This window comes from Crinia signifera, chromosome 3 (assembly GCF_055691185.1).
Source record: "Crinia signifera chromosome 3, ASM5569118v1, whole genome shotgun sequence".
Taxonomy (NCBI): Eukaryota; Metazoa; Chordata; class Amphibia; order Anura; family Myobatrachidae; genus Crinia; species Crinia signifera.
This window is the reverse complement of record NC_139219.1, coordinates 302,424,368-302,444,854: the sequence shown is the minus strand read 5'-3', so window position 1 is coordinate 302,444,854 and position 20,487 is coordinate 302,424,368. Positions and strand designations below refer to the sequence as shown.

The 20,487-nt window shown below is 44.2% G+C and overlaps 1 protein-coding gene across 2 annotated transcripts in view; it reads right to left on the bottom strand.

Moving 5' to 3' along the window:
• GREB1 (growth regulating estrogen receptor binding 1) overlaps positions 1-20,487 on the bottom strand; it is a 125,659-nt gene that overhangs the window by 24,084 nt on the left and 81,088 nt on the right. For both annotated transcript variants that reach the window (XM_083178557.1, XM_083178556.1), the window contains 7 exons: positions 20,138-20,330; positions 19,889-20,025; positions 16,497-16,836; positions 15,552-15,667; positions 14,885-15,084; positions 12,161-12,735; positions 9,644-9,746 (listed from right to left, as the gene is read on the bottom strand). In XM_083178557.1, the coding sequence (XP_083034683.1) occupies positions 9,644-9,746; positions 12,161-12,735; positions 14,885-15,084; positions 15,552-15,667; positions 16,497-16,836; positions 19,889-20,025; positions 20,138-20,330 (1,664 nt within the window). The remainder of the gene's footprint in view (positions 1-9,643; positions 9,747-12,160; positions 12,736-14,884; positions 15,085-15,551; positions 15,668-16,496; positions 16,837-19,888; positions 20,026-20,137; positions 20,331-20,487) is intronic.

Below are 20,487 nucleotides of genomic sequence, written 5' to 3'. Positions count from 1 at the left end.
TACAAAATGGCTGCCTCCACCAGTGCCTCAGTGACATTGCTGGCTCCTACTGAGCCTACAGATAAACCTTTCTGTTGCTGTTGAAAGTTTGAAAACTATAATTGAGGGTTGGCCGGGACCCAAAAATCGGGTCCCCCTCACGGCAATCTGGAGAGGAGGGCAGCCCAGGCCGTGGGGCTAAAGATGCAATTAGTTTTAGCCCCGCCCCCTCACTGAAGACCTGCAAATTGTGGGATTTGCAGTACTGGGGCGTGATGAAGTCTACATTGGCCCCGCCCCCTGAAGTGCTGTTGACAGTCTCCTCGTCCTCTCCGGGCTTCTCCTGGAAAGGAGGTTTTAAAAGTAGGCAACCCTGCATGTTTATTGGAAAAATAAGTATCATTTTTTAAATATGAAAATGGGGAATTTTTTTTAGATCCCTCCTTGTTTGATGTTCCTCCCTGTTTCAGGAGACTTGCAGCATTATGGAGGTTTACTGACAGACATTTTGTAAATAAATAAAATAGAGATTGTTCTTCAAAATAGTATTTAAGAGGAAAATAAAATATTACACAATATAAATGTATTTATTATTATTACTACTACTAGTAATGTATAAACATTGATCACATTTCTATTCCAAAAACATCTATCTGATGATGTGATACTTATCTTTTAATTGAGGTTATCGCTAGAGGAAGGAAATACTTTTTAAATTTTTTAACCTAAATGAAGGTCTTGGGGAAAGTCTTGTGATGGTGTTATGTACTAAGAATGAACACATCAATTAATGTAAACGCCTTCATGACCAGATCAGAATTAAGGGCCTTATTCAGATCTGATCGCTATACAAATTTGTTCTCAAAATGGGCAAAACCATGTGCACTGCAGGTGGGGTAGATGTAACATGTGCAGAGAGAGATACATTTGGGTGGGGTGTGTTGAAACTGAAAGCTAAATTGCAGTGTAAAAATAATGCAGCCAGTATTTACCCTGCACAGAAACAAAATATTTCACACAAATCTAACTCTCTCTGCACATGTTACATCTGCCCCACCTGCAGTGGACATGGTTTTGCCCATTTTGAGAACAAATTTGTACTGCGATCAGATCTGAATAAGGGCCTAAGCCTGCGTACTGCACAGTTGCAGTGTATGGAATGAATTGTTCAGGCAAATTAAGTAGCTCTTGTAAATTGATCTTACCCATACCTCCCAACTTTTGTCTTGAACAAATAGGGACACTCCCGAAAAGGGGGCGGGGCGTATGCAAACGAGGGCGTGGCTTATGCTAATTAGCCGCAACCTCATTTTCATACGAGAATAGACGCTGTGCGCATGCGCACAGCGTCTATTCTACTAGATTGGGGGGTCTCCCAACTGTCACCCCCCGCAGCGGGACAATGCCTGCCGTGGGTGGGACAGGACCCGAAAATCGGGACTGTCCCTCTAAAATCGTGACAGTTGGGAGGTATGTCTTACCCGCTATATTTATGTTGCTTGGAGCAGATTCACTTGTACCCATTATGACTCCTCACTGCCCCTCTCCCAGGTACTCACTGTCTTATTATTATACACCATCATGGCCACAGGAACAAAGTTATTGGTGCTTTTTGTATTTGACCAAAGTCATCATTCTAATACAAACCTGGATGAGCCCTAAAACCGCTGGGGCATCTATAGCCTTCATGTGGAGCATATGTACAAAGCCTTACAGAGATGAAGAAAAGCATTCGGGGAGAAAAATCATTCGATGATCGCGACCATTGAATGATTTTTCTGCACTTTGGTAATAAGAATCAGTCTAGACTGACTTTTATTTCCGTCGCTGATTGCTGAAAAGGGGGCGGCCCTGATATCATGTGACCTCAGCCGCCTGCCCCACACAGGCAACGACATGCCTACTTTTCCACAAAATGCTGGGTATTCCCCTGCCCCAGCCCCCTACCTTCCCTCAACAAAGCGAATGTCTCGGCTTTCACAAAGGGGTCTGCATATGTGTATAATCGCATACCCCCAACATCAGGTCCCATAAAGACAGGTCAAAGGCAGTCAGCAAAATGTTAAGTATTCCTCGTGGGGTTGCCTACTTTTAAAGTCGCCTGTCCGGGAGAAGACCAGAGAGGAGACAGCAGCACTTCAGGGGTGGGGCCTGATTTAGATGTCAAGCACCGCCCCCAGTACTGCAAATCCCACAATTTGCGGGTCTTTGAGAAGGGGGCAGGGCCAAATGATGCCATTTGCATCTTTAGCCCCGCCCTTCCATGAAAAGCTGCGAATCGCAAGAAATTAACACTGCCGTGGGGGAGATCCAGCAGTGTTGCCCACCTTTCCAGGGGGCCAGGTGGGGGACACAATTTTTGGGAGGGTAGGCAACCCTGATTCCTCGTGGCTTGTCATTTGCGTGCGATTCCAGCAGGACTGCCTGTATTTTTACAACGGCAATAATATAAATGTCAAAACTTGTTTTTGCCTTTCAAGTTATTGCTGCTTAAAAAATATGTCTAGACACTTAAGAATCAGGCAACTTTTATTATAATAAAGTCAAGAACCATAAGAAAATATTTTAAAAAGCCTCATTTATTTTGCTTAGAGAAAACAATCTAAATAATAAGTATAATCAGCACATTCATAAACATACAGAAAAACAACTTGTACATCTTAACGATATAACACAAATCCAGCAATGGTTTAGTCTTCTTATAAGTAGAGAAACGGAGCCAAGACACGTGGCTTAAATAATATTGAATATAAAAAATAATACATTTAATAAAAATGACATAATTTATTAATTAAATAATATAATCTTTAAAATAACCGCAATTAATACCATGACCGGATGTATGTAACTTAACACACCATAGTTTAGACAAAATGTCATTATCACTGGTATATCTGCCTATATAACTGGCAATAAGACTGTTACGTTACATCATAATAATGTACAGTAGCCTTCTATTTAGGAGTGAAATAAGCCCAAATAGGACTGCATTAAAATACAGGCTGTATAAATGTTGTTCCCAGCTGTAGCATACCCCTTCAAAATTAACCACAATATCCCAATGTCGTACAGTGAAAGAGGTTTCCCTGTCTCTGATAGGCTAGTACTGTAGCTGCCATAAGTGGACCACAGATCATACAGATCACTTGTGTTTAAATAGTTCTGAGTTCGTGAATATCTTCACCAGCATATGCTGAATGTGTCAGATATATAAAGCCTTCTAAATAAATTGATAAAACCACAATCCAGGTGACTAATAAAAATCTAGCAATAAACTGACGCGTTTCTCCACAAACACATTTCATCAGAGCCACAATGTTCAGTATTTACATCCACTTGCACCAATCAGATAGTTACAAAATGAAGGGTTGCAGAACCTAGCAAACACATCATTACTTTCAGAACGATTTGACCAAATGTTCTAATCTAGTGTTTAAATAGTTTGTGAATATCTTTCACCAGCATATGGTAAATGCATCGTATATATAAACCCTTGTATAGAAATGGATAAAACAACAATCCAGGTGATTATTAAAAATCTAGAAATTAAACTGACGCGTTTCTTTACAAACGCATTTCATCAGAGGCACAATGTTCAGTATTTAAATCCACTTCCTCCAATCAGATCATGACAAAATTAGGGGTTGCCATACCTAGCAAACACTTTGAAACAATTTGGCCAAATGTTCTTTACAAATAACAAAAAAACACAGCACGTATATTACATTGGTATGGAATTTTATATATATCTCAGATTTAATATAATTCAATAAATATCAGATGTTGTCATGTTTTCACTAAAAAATAGCTTATTGGCCTATTAACTGCAAGAAAAGCAGTTACAATAAACTTATCTAAAAACAATATTTGGTACTTATGTATTATCTGGGCTCCCATGTTAAATGCACCCCATTTTTTCATACCCCTACTATCCAACTACGCATGGAGTTGATTTTATATAGTGCCCGAAGCGTGGCAAGCGCAGCGAGCCCCGCGAGGGGACGCGGTCTCATAAGAAAAACGGGAGCCCAGATATTACATAAGTACCCAATATTTTGCTCTTAAAGAAAGTAGGGGACCTGCTTTAAAATATTGACCTGAGTTAGTAGTACCTGTATAACATTGTGATTTCTTCTCGCCATGTAGCCTAGATATTGGATGCTAACTCAAAGATATACAAACAATAGTTAATTGGTCCAAAACCAGTGTAATAACATTACATTTCATATGGACATATAGGGACCATATTATTGTAATGATCAAACTAATTGCCTGATCTTTATAGTGTTACCCGAGCGTATTAAGCACCCAAACTGAATGGCACAAACTCGATACCCCTATATCATCAATGGATAATAATTTTGGGACTAAAGAATATCTATCTATCTATCTATCTATCTATTTATCTATCTATCCATTAACACCTGTATAAGTAATAATATGCAACAGAAATATATAGGGCAATATATACTAATCCTTGAAGGGAGATGAAGCGGAGAGATATAAAATACCAGTCAGCTCCTAACTGCCATGTTACAGTCTGTGTTTGAAAAATGACAGTTAAGAGCTTATTGGTTGGTACTTTATCTCTTTCCACTTTAGCACTCTCCAGGGCTTAGTACATCTGCCCCACAGTCCTGTGATTTATTGCAATAAATAAGGTCATTATTATTAGGTAAAGGTCCGACTGCACCATCCTCAGCACAATGAGTTAAGGTTCCCGTGGCACATTCATTTTTAGCACCTCATTTAAATACTTGGTATAAATAATATGGTACCAGGATTGGCTAATATCATAGCAGAAACATATGCAAAAAAGTGTCCTCGTTCTTCTGACAGTTTGGGCATTTTTACAAGTCTCTTATCTTATCATACTGCTGCAACATCTTCCACTAGGGGAGTGTGGTGAATCTGTAATGGGCATGCACTTTGGATGTGAGCTTGGTAAAATCTGTCCTGGGTGTGAGCTTGGTAAAATCTGTCCTGGGTGTGAGCTTGGATAAATCTGTCCTGGGTGTGAGCTTGAATAAATCTGTCCTGGTTGTGAACTTGGATAAATCTGTCCTGGGTGTGAGCTTGGATAACTTGGATAAATCTGTCCTGGGTGTGAGCTTGGATAACTTGGTAAAATCTGTCCTGGGTGTGAGCTTGGATAAATCTGTCCTGGTTGTGAACTTGGATAAATCTGTCCTGGGTGTGAGCTTGGATAACTTGGATAAATCTGTCCTGGGTGTGAGCTTGGATAACTTGGTAAAATCTGTCCTGGGTGAGAGCTTGGATAAATCTGTCCTGGGTGTAAGCTTGGTAAAATCTGTCCTGGCTGTGAACTTGGATAAATCTGTCCTGGGTGTGAGCTTGGATAACTTGGATAAATCTGTCCTGGGTGTGAGCTTGGATAACTTGGTAAAATCTGTCCTGGGTGTGAGCTTGGATAAATCTGTCCTGGGTGTAAGCTTGGTAAAATCTGTCCTGGGTGTGAACTTGGATAAATCTGTCCTGGGTGTGAGCTTGGATAACTTGGATAAATCTGTCCTGGGTGTGAGCTTGGATAAATCTGTTCTGGGTATGAGCGTGGATAAATCTGTCCTGGGTGTGAGCTTGGATAAATCTGTCCTGGGTGTGAGCTTGGTGAAATCTGTCCCAGTGTGAGCTTGGATAAGTGTGTCCTGGGTGTGAGATTGGATAAATCTGTCCTGGGTGTGAGCTTGGTGAAATCTGTCCCAGTGTGAGGTTGGATAAATTTGTCCTGGGTGTAAGCATGGATAAAGCTGTCCAGGGTGTGAAACTGGCTAAATCTGTCCTGGGTGTGAGCTTGGTGAAATCTGTCATTGGTGATAACTGGGTGAAATCTGTTCTGGGTGTGAGCTTTGTTAAATCTGTCCTGGGTGTAAGCTTGGATAAATATGTCCTCTGTGTGAGGTTGGATAAATTTGTCCTGGGTGTAAGCATGGATAAAGCTGTCCAGGGTGTGAAACTGGCTAAATCTGTCCTGGGTGTGAGCTTGGTGAAATCTGTCATTGGTGATAACTGGGTGAAATCTGTTCTGGGTGTGAGCTTTGTTAAATCTGTCCTGGGTGTAAGCTTGGATAAATCTGTCCTCTGTGTGAGCTTGTATAAATCTGTCCTGGGTGTGAGCTTGGATAGATCTTTTCAGGGTGTGAGCTTGGATATATCTGTCCTGGGAGTAACCTTGGATAAATCTGTCATGGGTGAGAGCTTGGATAAATCTGTCCCGAGTGTGAGCTTGGATAAATCTGTCCCATGTGAGCTTGGATAAATCTGTCCTTGGTGTAACCTTGGATAAATCTGTCCTGGGTGTAACCTTGGATAAATCTGTCCTGGGTGTGAGCTTGGATAAATCTGTCCCGGGTGTGCGCTTGGATAAATCTGTCATTGGTAAAAGCTTGGATAAACTTTTCATGAGTGTTTATGAAACCAATCTTGGAAGCCTCAAACTTCCCTCTACTGTTCCTCAGAGATTTCTCCCAAGTCTTGCCTCCAGGCACCAAAGAAGCAGGAATGATGCCCATATTGGGCATGGCATCCGGTAAACTCTAGCAATCAGCTTCGGACAAGGTCCTGCTGAATTCGGCTGGGGATATAGCCAAATCCGGTCCTCCATGGTCCCACTTGGTGAAGGCAGCATGTCTCAATTGTAAGTATGTGTAAAACCACTCATGGGGAGCTCATATTTTTGTTGGATTTCCTGAAAAGAGGGAAACATCTTATTTGTCAAAAAATCTTAAATGTTTTGTATCCTCTACACTTTCATCAAACTTGCTCCCACCAGGAATTTATATTCTCTTTAACTATCTTAATGCCATAAGGGGGTATGAGGCAAGGACCTGGGTATAATAATCCAGCAGCAGGCCCACTCATGGTAGGGTGGTTGTGCGTAGAACATGGGGTGGTCAGGGGAACATATCTAGCATAATTGATAGACAAACCCGCAACAGGCTTTATCTAGCATATACACTGAATGGGAACCATCTACCACCCACTATGCCCCAAGGAAGTTGGCGATGAATTTCAGCTGGTGATGTTCCCTTTAGGCAGAGAAATCTGGCTACACTACACACCTCAATGTTTGACCATATTTCCACCAGCCCTGCCATCTTACACCTGATGTTGGGACAGTGTGAGTGATGTGAGAAGCAAATAATAGCCGTGAGGGGAAGAAGTGGTCTACCTGCTCTGGCCCGGCATGAGAGCTCGGTTTACCTTACTTATTGAGCCATCATCATACATTTTAAACAGTGGTAAGTGAATATAATTGACCTGGAATTGTTTAGATTATTTATATCTTGTTCCTTCCAGTAGATACCAGTCCGCATTGCCAAAAGACAGTTACCGGCACTCTGAGGAGTACCAAAGAGTCAGGCTTTCTGTGACCTTCTATTCAATCTGTCTACAGACAAATCCAATTTAACAAACCTAGTAGTTTTAGCCCATTGTATTGGTCCTTTTTTTGTGAGCCAAGTTGAACAAAGTGCTCCTGTCCCGATGGATAAGAAATATCATTACAATGGAGTATGCAGGAGTTCTACTTTCAGACCGCAAATGCCGTGTCGCACACGGGATTAGGACACGGGTCCCATCCCCAGAGCAACACGGCAATGCGGTCTGAAAGTTCCGACACAGCATATTGCCAAGTCGGTGATGTCACATGGGGCAGAGCTGGGCGGCGGCACATCATCGGGGGCTCGGGAGGAGGCAGTACTTGGAGCTGACAGTGCTGCCTCCTCCATACTGTGAACGGGACACGGCTCGCTCGACCCAGGCACTCGTTCACACTGTACTTGACACGGGTCCTAGCCGCGTTCAACCCTGGTCATTACCAGGTTTGAACACCCATGTTGCTCGACCCGTGGTGGCCTTTTCAGACCGCACCTTGACCCGTGTTGGGGCTGCAAGAACACGGCAATAACCCGGGTCTAGAGTGCGGTCTGAAAGCGGTATTTATCCAGATTGGACTAAAATTGGTCCGGTCTTTTGATTTAGATATTCAACTAGCTGCAAACTCTCGTATTTTCCAGGGCCCGATTTTGTGTTCCACTACATCTTGCACAGTCCTGAAGTTTCTTTAAAGAAGCCAAAACCAAGAGTAGCCTGAACAGGCCTGTATAGAGTGTACTGACCGTCCACCACCATGGAGGACTCTACGAGTGAGCATCTGTGCTTCTCATTAGCAATCTCCTACTTTGCAGCCTCCCTCACCACTGACTCCAGAATGGTGGCCATTCCTTGTGGAAGCACATTTCTGGCTAGACGGCTGCTTTGGGATTTATGTGGGGTGACATTACTTTCAGTGGGAGATTTCGAGCTATATCTTCACTGAAAGTTTCATTGGAGCAAGCACAAAACACTTTTGCTTGCATCCTCAGTGTCACATGACCACTAAGAATAATATTTTGCTGTATTCTCAAGTAGAGCAAAACTGAGCATGTAATAACTCATTTTTTATTATTTCTTATTACAGACTCTTTTTTTTGCTTCGCAACTAACGCTAGTATATAGACATAACTTACAGATCCAATGTAAAGGGATTTAACAGAGACTGCTATAAACTGGCCAGAAGTATTCAAGGATCCCGTCTGGCAGAAGCCTGATTCATTCAACCTGTCATGGTTTCTGCGTGTCATTGAGCAGATGTCTGACCTTAGCTAGTCTGTCATTAAGTGGATGTCTGACCTCAGCTGACCTGCCATTGAGTGGATGTCTGATCTCCGCTAACCTGCCATTGAGTGGATGTCTGATCTCCGCTAACCTGCCATTGAGTGGATGTCTGAGCTAAGCTAGCCTGTCATTGAGTGGATGTCTGACCTCAGCTAGCCTGCCATTGAGCAGATGTCTGACCTCAGCTAGCCTGCCATTGAGCAGATGTCTGACCTCAGCTGGCCTGCCATTGAGCAGATGTCTGACCTCAGCTAGCCTGCCATTTAGCAGATCTCTGACCTCAGCTAGCCTGCTATTAAGCAGATGTCTGACCTAAGCTAGCCTGCCATTAAGCAGATGTCTGACCTCAGCTAGCCTGCCATTGAGCAGATGTCTGATCTCAGCTAGCCTGCCATTGAGCAGATGTCTGATCTCAGCTAGCCTGCCATTGAGCAGATCTCTGACCTCAGCTAGCCTGCCATTGAGCGGATGTCTGATCTCAGCTAGCCTGCGATTGAGCAAATGTGTAATCTCAGCTAACCTGCCATTGAGCGAATGTCATGCGTATCTTCCACCATGCAGCCCAATGTCCGTATGAGACACATATTACCCATGTATTGTTGTATATTGAGATCTTGGGACCACCAACAGAACAAGTATACAATTGGTAAGTATTGAGCTACACTACACGCAGCAGAATACTCAATTATGAGTTTTGCAGAATATTGTTGAAAAACATGAAAGTTAAACCTATATGTATATAATGATCTCACAAGAGTGATATCCCTATTCCCGATACAAAGATACATTTTAATTAGATATTTCATGTATTTATTAATTTATGTCATGTGTTTATTATATCGATATCGTTAGATTCTGTAAAGAGAATGTATCCACGGCACGGCGGGGCCAGTACAAGGTTGACTGGTAGACCGACCCCCTAGATCACAACCGGCCCTAACAGTTCTATATTGAGCAGACAATAATGTGGTAAAGAAAAACAACTTACTTATATTAATCTCCTCCTCGTCGTACACGTCCACCTCCGTCAGCCGGATCAGCATTCTGGACAAGACACTGAGGAACTGGAGATAGGCTCCCGTTTTCCCAACCTAGAAGAGCAATCAATAGTGTATCAATGTGTGCCTTATGATTGGCTAATGGTACTACAATGATACAAAAAAAAAAAAAAAACATGATAGGAAAACCAACATAACAATTCTTAGTTTTCAGCGTTTCATTGGGAATGAATTAACCATGTTATGTGCTTATAAAACTAACTTACAGTTCTTTAGATGCAGAGAAAATATGCACGGCAATGCAGCAATGTATCAACATAACTTTACTGCGACTTCAACATTTCAAGGCCAACATGTTTCGTCATCAGGAAGAACGAGTGTGAATGGACTCCTATGTACTCTACAACTAATTTGGCAAACTAGATGGCGTGTAGCTGATTCTGCCATTGCATTCCTATCACACCGCACTGTAGGCACACAGCACCAGCCAGAACTGCCAAAATGTTTTTAAAAAACTGTGTTTTTAAACGGTATTTAAAATGGGTCTAAGCCTTCACATTGCAGTGGATTACCGTTTTAAATACCGTTTCAATACCATTCACATCAGTCAACCCGTTTAATCCCCTGAACACTTTTCAAGGCAGAATGCAGGGGACAGCCTATCACAGGTCTGTAATCTGTTGTATTTACTAAATACCGTTTCAGAGACATTCTCACTGCATAAAAAATGGCTCTGAAACATATAGGACTCTGCTTTTTAAATATTTTGAAATACCGGTTATCTTTAACCGATAAATCAACTCTGGCGCTTTCCCACTGCAGCCTTAAACATTTTGAAATGAGAAAAAAATGGCAATATACCGATTAACAAGTGCGGTGTGAAAGGGGTATAATATATGCTTGACCAAGCCTAAAATATAGGATAGGCCAAGGGTTAGCATGATGTCTGGAATCTACTAAACCTGTTTTTCCTTACACTACTCTGCAAATCTCATCCACTAATCCACCGACTTCCCAGAATAGGACACCTACAATACAGTGGAGGTTGGAGATATCTATAATAGAGACTGGACGCTAGAGATATCTATGATGGAAAGTGGAGGCTAGAGAGATCTATGATGGAGAGTGGAGGCCAGAGATATCTATGATGGAGAGTGGAGGCTAGAGAGATCTATGATGGAGAGTGGAGGCTAGAGAGATCTATGATGGAGAGTGGAGGCCAGAGATATCTATGATGGAGAGTGGAGGCTAGAGAGATCTATGATGGAGAGTGGAGGCTAGAGAGATCTATGATGGAGAGTGGAGGCTAGAGATATCTATAATGGAGAGTGGAGGCTGGAGATATCTATGATGGAGGCTGGAGAGATCTATGATGGAGAGTGGAGGCTGGAGATATCTATGATGGAGAGTGGAGGCTAGAGAGATCTATGATGGAAAGTGGAGGCTAGAGATATCTATAATGGAGAGTGGTGGCTGGAGATATCTATAATAGAGATTGGAGGCTGGAGATATCTATGATGGAGAGTGGTGGCTAGAGATATCTATGATGGAGAGTGGTGGCTGGAAATATCTATGATGGAGAGTGGAGGCTGGAAATATCTATGATGGAGAGTGGAGGCTAGAGATATCTTTGATGGAGAGTGGAGGCTAGAGATATCTATGATGGAAAGTGGAGGCTAGAGATATCTATGATGGAGAGTGGTGGCCAGAGATATCTATGATGGAGAGTGGTGGCTAGAGATATCTATGATGGAAAGTGGTGGCTGGAAATATCTATGATGGAGAGTGGAGGCTGGAAATATCTATGATGGAGAGTGGAGGCTAGAGATATCTATGATGGAGAGTGGAGGCTGGAGATATCTATGATGGAGAGTGGAGGCTAGAGAGATCTATGATGGAAAGTAGAGGCTAGAGATATCTATCATGGAGAGTGGAGGCTGGAGATATCTATGATGAAGAGTGACTAGACTACTGCTGGACTTTCCTTGTATCAGGTTATATTGACAACGCTTGTGATGACAGACATAGAAGTACTGGGACAGGTTTCTTTCACCCATACTTCTGTTTGTGTAATACCTAGCTCCTTCATCATAGACAAATGCAAGTGAGGATGAACGAGAACCTGACCTGGCATTGGACACCACTGGATGGATCTCAGTAAGTCCACCAGCTGTGACAAGTGGCGAACAGTGTAAAAGAGAGGTGGCACAGGACGGTAGCATCAGTTGCCACCTATGTCTGGTACAGATGTGCCTGAATCCTAAACAGACCCTGGGCCAGATGTACTAAGCTTCAAAAGTGATAAAATGGAGAGTGATAAACAACCAGCCAATCAGCTCTTGCCAGACATTTTTCAAACAGTCTGTGACATGGAAAGGTAGGACCTGATTGGCTGGTGGTTTATCACTTTTGAAGCTTAGTGCATCTGGCCCCCTATCTGTAATTACACCCTCTCCTCATACTCTTTAAACATAAAAAACGCACAGTTTCCGGCTATAGCTACTTACCTGCGGTGGCCCACTGAGCAGTAATCTTCTCGGATGGAAGGTATCCATTCTGCCTTCATTAACATTGCAATAATCCATGTGGCTTGGTTTCGGCACCGTCCATTGGCGGTAATAGAGGGACTGTTCCGTGCAAGTCATCACCTTGCTGAGCAGTGGGCGAAAGGAACTGGCCCAGGACACATCACAATGGGGCAGGAAGGACGATGACTTAGACAGCCCGCTGCTGTCGGTGGAGGTAATAATGTCATACACCAGTTTAGGAAGAAACACAACAGGCGGCTGTTTATAAGTCTTAGCCATAGCGCACTGTGAGATCTGCAAGCTCACCCCACTGCGAGAGCAGGAAGATGATGTAGAAGAGGTTGTGGATACCGAGCTTTGATTCTTCATTACAGCCACATTGGAGATGTTACTGTCAGGTGGTTCACATGTGACGACAGGTGGTTTTGTGGTGTTCTTATCCGGCGACAAGAAGACCACACAGTCTTCACTATTGGATACTCCTGATTGTTGTGTCGGTTTTCCTGTGTCCTCCGCCATTGCTGAATATGATGATTCGCTGCCAGCAGCCGATCCTACCAAATGATGTTAAAAAAAAACATATTGGTCACTTAGTACACAGTCAAACAAGGTAAAAATAGGGGTACGGGTCATAGCATATACCAATTTTAGGTAGACATGCATTGGGTTGACCCCATAAGGTCAACATGGCTTACGTTGATGAATGAAATAGGTCGACATGGTTAAGCTCGACAGGGTTGGAAGGTCGACTCAAGCATTAGGTTGACAATGGCAAGGTCGACAGTTAAAAGGTTGACATGATTCTTTCATGTTTTTTTGTTCCGAATGTCAACATGGTCGCCATGGGCACCGTCAAAGTGTTACGCATCCCCTCGTTACGTTCGGCACACTATTGTATGCTCTCTCCACGCCCTAGTGCAGGCATGTCCAACGTGTGGCCCTCCAGCTGTTGTGAAACTAGACATCCCAGCATGCCTTGCCATACTTTTGGTATTAGGGAATGCTAAAACTATGGCAAGGCATGCTGGGATGTGTAGTTTCACAACAGCTGGAGGGCCGCAGGTTGGACATGCCTGCCCTAGTGGATGGTAGGGCATAAAATACCGCTTGTTGCCACATGTCGGTTTAAAAAAACATGAAAAACTCATGTCGATCTTTTGACTGTCGACCTAGCCCTGGTCGATCTAATGCTTGAGTCAACTTTCCAACCCTGTTAACCTTAGCCATGCCGAACTTCAGTGGTCGACTCAATGTATGTCGAACTAATATGTGTTGACCTAACGCTCATATACCAAACATAGGCCCTTATTCTGATCGGTGCGGATTTCTCCGCATGCGGTCGTCCCGCCGATGGTTATCGTCTGCGCATGTGCAGAGGTCACTCTGCGCATGTGCAGGCGATTTCGCCGCACGTATTCTTGACACGCCGCACAGGGGGCGTAGAGGGGCGTGAGGGGCTACTTAGCCTCATTACCCTATGCATACGCCCCGCGTTTCATGGGCGTTCCCATGCAAACGCGGGGCGTATGCATGGTAATGAAGCCGTGACGCGTGTGTAGGGGGCGGGCATCTGACATCGCCGGATGTCAGCTGCCCGCCCCCATACATGATTTCACACGGACAAGTGTCCGTGTGGTCTAGGGTGGCGGGAGCTGGTGGAGCGTGCGGCCCTGCATTCGATGTTCGGCGACCATCGAATGCAGGGGCTGCTCCCAAGACGGAGGAGGCGTAATTCAGGGGAAATGTGAGGAAGAATTACTTCACAGAAAGAGTAGTACAGTAGATAAGTGGAATAGCCTCCCATCAGAGGTGGTAGAGGCAAATACAGTAGTACAATTTAAACATGCTTGGGATAAGCATATTGATATCCTTACAAAAAAATAAGGATCAAATATGGTTTGAGGTGACATGTTTAAAAATGGGGCAGACTAGATGGGCCAAGTGGTTCTTAACTGCCGTAAAATTCTGGGTGAAATGTAATAGGATGAGAGATTCAGAAAGTGAGAGATTTGGTAAGAAATCTCCAGTTATGTTAAAGTGTCAATCATTTACACTGCAACATCAAACTTTGCAGTGTAAATGAAGGGGGGCGCGAAAACACACCCCCTCGCATTTCGCCGACCATCCAATGATTTCTCCTGCCTTAGCAAATAAAAGTCTGTGGAAACTGACTTTTTTTTGTGGCCGTCGGGACAAAAACGGGGTGGGATCGATGTCCTGTGACCCCCACCCCCGGCAGGCATCAGCCCGCATAGCCATGGGAATGCCCAGCTTTTCCTGGGGACGCCTATAAAAGACTAGGCGTTCTCGTGGGCCATTCAGGTCGTGGCTGCTGTCCACCCCCACCCCGGATTCTGTGTTGGTCTATGCGAGTCGCTGAAGACATCGCAAAGGTGAACTGCACATGCACCTAATAGAACATGTGCACTCCCACAAACATCGGGACTCCCTTATGGTCAACATTTGCACCTCATTACAGCAACCAACCAGACACATGCCTACACTACCTTGCACAAATAAAAGCTAAATGCCTATTGGCTGCTGTGGTTCACTTCAAATTCCCGCTGGTGTATATCACATGGTTTTTATTCGCATTTTTAACACAGAAGAATGCATGTAAATGGATCAGACTAGAGATACTGTTATAGACAACATCCACATAAGCTATTACCATTATTATAATATTATTATTATCGCGCGTACCATTCATCCCCATTTCCTCGTCCTCATTGTCGCTGCTGCTTTGTTTGTCTGGGTCGCTATCCATCGCGTCCCTGCCCAGCACTCTGTCCTGAGGTAACGTTGTATTAATAAAACACGAAGCGAAGCCCAGCTCTTGTTCCACTGTCGTTCTCTCCCAGGTGCTGAACTGTACCAGATGGAGGTCGCAGTATCTTAAGGATCTGAAAATAGAGACAAAAAACCTGGATATTTATCTGGACTGGTCACTGGGACATTCCATGCACAGTACTATACGGTACTGAGAACTGTCCGGCGATTGGAATGCTGGGGGTAGAAAGACCGGCGCCTGAATCCTGACCGGAGGCTGCAACACCAGCACCAGAATCCCGACATCAGTGAAAATGTCAATATCGCAATTATTACGAAAAATTTGCAGGGGGGGGCACACATTAGGTCAGGGCTGGGCAACACCGGCCCTCCAGATGTTGATGAACTACACATCCCAGCATGCCTTGCATCAGTTTCAGCATAGCCACATAGCAAAACTAATGCAAAACATCCTGGGATGTGTAGTTCATTAACATCTGGAGGGCCGGTGTTGCCCAGCCCTGCATTAGGTAGTTACGCCACTGTATGGCCCTCTCATTGCATCAGGGATAACTTGCCTCTACATCAATCTTCAGCTTACCTTGGCAAAGATTCACCGAGAGGCTCCGTCCCGCTGAATATAAGAATACACGGCAGGCCCTCCAGTTCTAGGTACGTCTGTGGCTGCCAGTCTTCATCCTCCTTCTTTTGCCAGACCTTCCAAATAATGATGTTACAGCTATAATGTGTATATACAGTACATTGGGCATAATGAAACAGTACTGTAATTATAAGGGTATTAGAAGTCCAACACTTAGGGGCTTATTCTGGTAGATTCGCTCCTTGCGAGTCAAACTAATCCCGCCTTGCGAATGGTGGTACGCTGGGTCACCATTCGCAAGGCCTGTTCCTTCGCACTGGCTGTGAATGGATGTTTTACCTAAACATTAATTCGCAGCGCGCAGGGGAACACCCACATCATTCGATGGTCGGTGACCATTGAATGATATCAAACGTGCACGCATATGTAAGGGTGGTCTGAGGCACCCTTACATATGTATGCACGTTCAGAAGGAAATGGGAGGGCAGCTGACATCCGGTGATGTCAGCTGTATGCCCCCGTTGGCTATGTCATGGCCTCATTCTCATGGGAACACCCACATATGCTAATGATTTCTCCTGAGAGCTATGTATGAAATTCACGATCCCCATTGGCTAATTTCAAAAAAAGATTTTGTATCTAGTAAGAACTGGATCTGCCGGACTCCCAGCTCTTTCTGGCAATGGGTATATGTTCGGAGCTCCACAATGTCACCAGTGACCCAATGTCAACATTACATAATGTCCAAATTGTCAATGCCAACACCCTGTTTTAGGGTTATGGTTGTTCCTCAGTTAGGTATTGGCTAACTTAACAGGCTTATGGGAAACAGATTGGTCAACATTGCACGATAACAATATCTCAACATGATCTCAATGTCAATATACCGAACACGTCAATTTAAGAAGAACATTAAAATGAGTTAGTCAATGAGGAGTTTGGTACCTTTAGCTGGTCCACAAAGTGCTTCCCGATAGTGACTGCAGAGTTGGCCGCCCCCAATATAATTTCAAATCGGTGCTGCAAACCAAGTCGCTCTCTAACATGACAGAGGCGCTCATAGGCTAACGTGGCCAGTGGAACGCAAGGGATCCTTAAGAGGACCATGGGACCGTGGCCGCTGGCACACTGCTTGGGGGAGTTCAGCAGGTTTTGAACAATTTCAACCGTTTCCACCGAGGTGTAACTCTTCATCTGAGACAGACCGGACACCGCCATCAGGGCAGAGGAGTAATGCTGGATGAGAAGGAAGGTCCGTATCACAGCGCTGTGCAGCTTCGGAAACCTAACGCAAATAAAAGTAAATTGACTATAGCAGTGGATGGAGAACAGTAAAACAAGGTACTTTCCAACTGAAAAGCAACAGTCTGAGAACAAATAATAACAGAACCACAACAAGTGGTAGCTGTTGTCGTTGGGTAGTGGTAGGTTTGTTTTTCGGCATTCCATGGCAGGAATAAAAAGCATTTGATGGTTACATCCCGATCACTTTCTTTATCCCTTTAATGTGCTTAAATGTGCTTCAATAAATATTTATTATTAAATAAAATAACAATAATAATATCATCGTGCATACCGTCTAGTCTGTACGCACTATATCGTTAATGGTGCGTTCTCCAGTGAGTCGTTAACCACTCCCCCTTGTCATCTGAACTTGCAGTCTATACCACGACTGCATTTTCGGCAGGAGTTCGAGTAATTTCCCTGAACAATATTGGTTCCGTTGATATCGTTATCAATATCGTTCGTTAAGGATCCCCTAGTGAGTACCCAGATTAACAGTCCAGGTTTTAAAGCTTTCCATGCGTGTGCACATATGGTATAATCAAAAGGACTGAGGTACTAATTAAGGCACCTATGAATGTCTTTAACACCTGGAATGTTGGGGTGCCTTGTGCACTGAGTTTAGGAACCAATGTTCTATGTATTTAGAATAAAATATAAGATACATTAAATACATTTGTCATAATTATTGCTGAAACCATTAGGAAGTAAAATGCACCTTTTAAGTTGATATACATAAAATGTACTATTGAAGTATCACAAATGTGAGCTTGAATTTAGATGTACCCTACTATCCCTTTATATCGGGACACTCATGAATTACACAGGTTCTCTAGTTCAGCGGTTCGCAAACTGTGGGACCTGACCCCAAAGTGGGTCCCGACCTGCTCAGCATGGGGTCAGTGAGGCTGCTCTGGCTTCAATGTGACTGGCAGTGGCTTAATATTGGAAGTCGAACTTCCCGATTGCCAACACAATTTTATTTTTATTAGATAGAAGAATTCAGGGAAGTTGTTTTTCTTTCCCATTGCCAATTCAATTTAATTGACTGTTTGCTAAAGAAACACTACATCACTCCTATACTCTGTTATATTGTTTGAATTTTTGATATAACTCCTTGTTAACTTTATGTCTCACTATGTCAAAATGATGTGTACTGTCATTAAATCCCTTGAAAAACCTAAATAAAGAATATATAAAAAAATATTGGAAGTCCAACCTGCCAGTCACTCAAGGCAGTCCCATTGGGAGGTGTTCCCTCCCCCTGGGATGCCTCTTTGTGCGCAAATGCGGGGCAGCCCCAAAAATGGGTTCTGAGCATGCACCGGACCGGGAACCTGAGTAAGGCTCCGGGGGCTGCTGCAAAGACAGCCCACGGTTAGTAGGTATGTTAGTAGGTATGAAGTAACTGCGCATGCGCTGGCCCCGTGCAGGGGACTGGCGGCTGGGACCGGCAGCAGCGTGGGGGAGAACAGTGGCAGTAGAGGGGGAAGGCCGCATCGCGGCAGCCCCCCTCCTCCGCAAGGGTAAGAGCCGCCACTGACTAGCTGATTAAAACCAATGCAGACTTGAAGTGAGCCAGCCACAGAACCTGTATAAATGATGAGTGTCTTGGCTGGAAGGCACAGTATAGTAAGCCACAGAACCTGTATAAATGATGAGTGTCCTGGCGGGAAGGCACAGTATAGTAAGCCACATAACCTGTATAACTGATGAGTGTCCTGGCGGGAAGGCACAGTATAGTAAGCCACAGAACCTGTATAACTGATCAGTGTCCTGGCTGGAAGGCACAGTATAGTAAGCCACAGAACCTGTATAACTGATGAGTGTCCTGGCTGGAAGGCACAGTATAGTAAGCCACATAACCTGTATAACTGATGAGTGTCCTGGCGGGAAGGCACAGTATAGTAAGCCACAGAACCTGTATAACTGATCAGTGTCCTGGCTGGAAGGCACAGTATAGTAAGCCACAGAACCTGTATAACTGATCAGTGTCCTGGCTGGAAGGCACAGTATAGTAAGCCACAGAACCTGTATAACTGATCAGTGTCCTGGCTGGAAGGCACAGTATAGTAAGCCGCAGAACCTGTATAACTGATGAGTGTCCTGGCTGGAAGGCACAGTATAGTAAGCCGCAGAACCTGTATAACTGATCAGTGTCCTGGCTGGAAGGCACAGTATAGTAAGCCGCAGAACCTGTATAACTGATCAGTGTCCTGGCTGGAAGGCACAGTATAGTAAGCCACAGAACCTGTATAACTGATCAGTGTCCTGGCTGGAAGGCACATTATAGTAAGCCACAGAACCTGTATAACTGATGAGTGTCCTGGCTGGAAGGCACAGTATAGTAAGCCACAGAACCTGTATAAATGATGAGTGTCCTGGTGGGAAGGCACAGTATAGTAAGCCACAGAACCTGTATAACTGATCAGTGTCCTGGCTGGAAGGCACAGTATAGTAAGCCACAGAACCTGTATAACTGATGAGTGTCCTTGCTGGTAGGCACAGTATAGTAAGCCACAGAACCTGTATAACTGATGAGTGTCCTGGCTGGAAGGCACAGTATAGTAAGCCACAGAACCTGTATAACTGATGAGTGTCCTGGCTGGAAGGCACAGTATAGTAAGCCACAGAACCTGTATAACTGATGAGTGTCCTGGCTGGAAGGCACAGTATAGTAAGCCACAGAACCTGTATAACTGATCAGTGTCCTGGCTGGAAGGCACAGTATAGTAAGCCACAGAACCTGTATAACTGATGAGTGTCCTGGCTGGAAGGCACAGTATAGTAAGCCACAGAACCTGTATAACTGATCAGTGTCCTGGCTGGAAGGCACAGTATAGTAAGCCACAGAACCTGTGTAACTGATGAGTGTCCTGGCGGGAAGGCACAGTATAGTAAGCCACAGAACCTGTATAACTGATCAGTGTCCTGGCTGGAAGGCACAGTATAGTAAGCCACAGAACCTGTATAACTGATCAGTGTCCTGGCTGGAAGGCACAGTATATTAAGCCTATATATAACAAGTCTGAACATGAATTGGTTTCTCTGACCTTTTTCCTAATGCCAGTGCGATTGCTTCAAACGAGCTGTCATGACGCAGAAGGGGGAGACTGTGTCCAGACAGCGTGGACTCGATGTACTGTGACAAGCCAAAGTATTTTCTGTTTCCATGGTACGCCTCCATTCCCTGCAGGAACCAAACCAAAAGCATACTGTGTACCAGATATCCATCACGGGAAATATCTAAAGTCATACGACTAGAAGCACGTTGCTGCGTGACTGCGTTATACAATACCTACATGACTGTATGATGAAGGCCAGTGGATCTCATTGTAGGGGCTGATGCGAGTGTTCTGGCTCTGCAGGGCATAAGGGCAGGAGGTCACGTGAAGAACCAAAATATTGGGTGAGTCCTTTATTTCCCTGCAGTTCAGTAGCCTATCAACCATCCCGATGGAGGTCTCATTCTGCGGATATGAACTGCACACAGAGCTGCCATGAAACAAGACACAGACACAATGACTATTGATGGACAGAAATCCGGAGTACTATACGTATTCACTACAAATGCATCCGATAGGGGTTAGGCAGGGAAATAATGATAAAGCCTAACGTATTGATCTGTCTATGCTGCGGAACGTGTGACAGC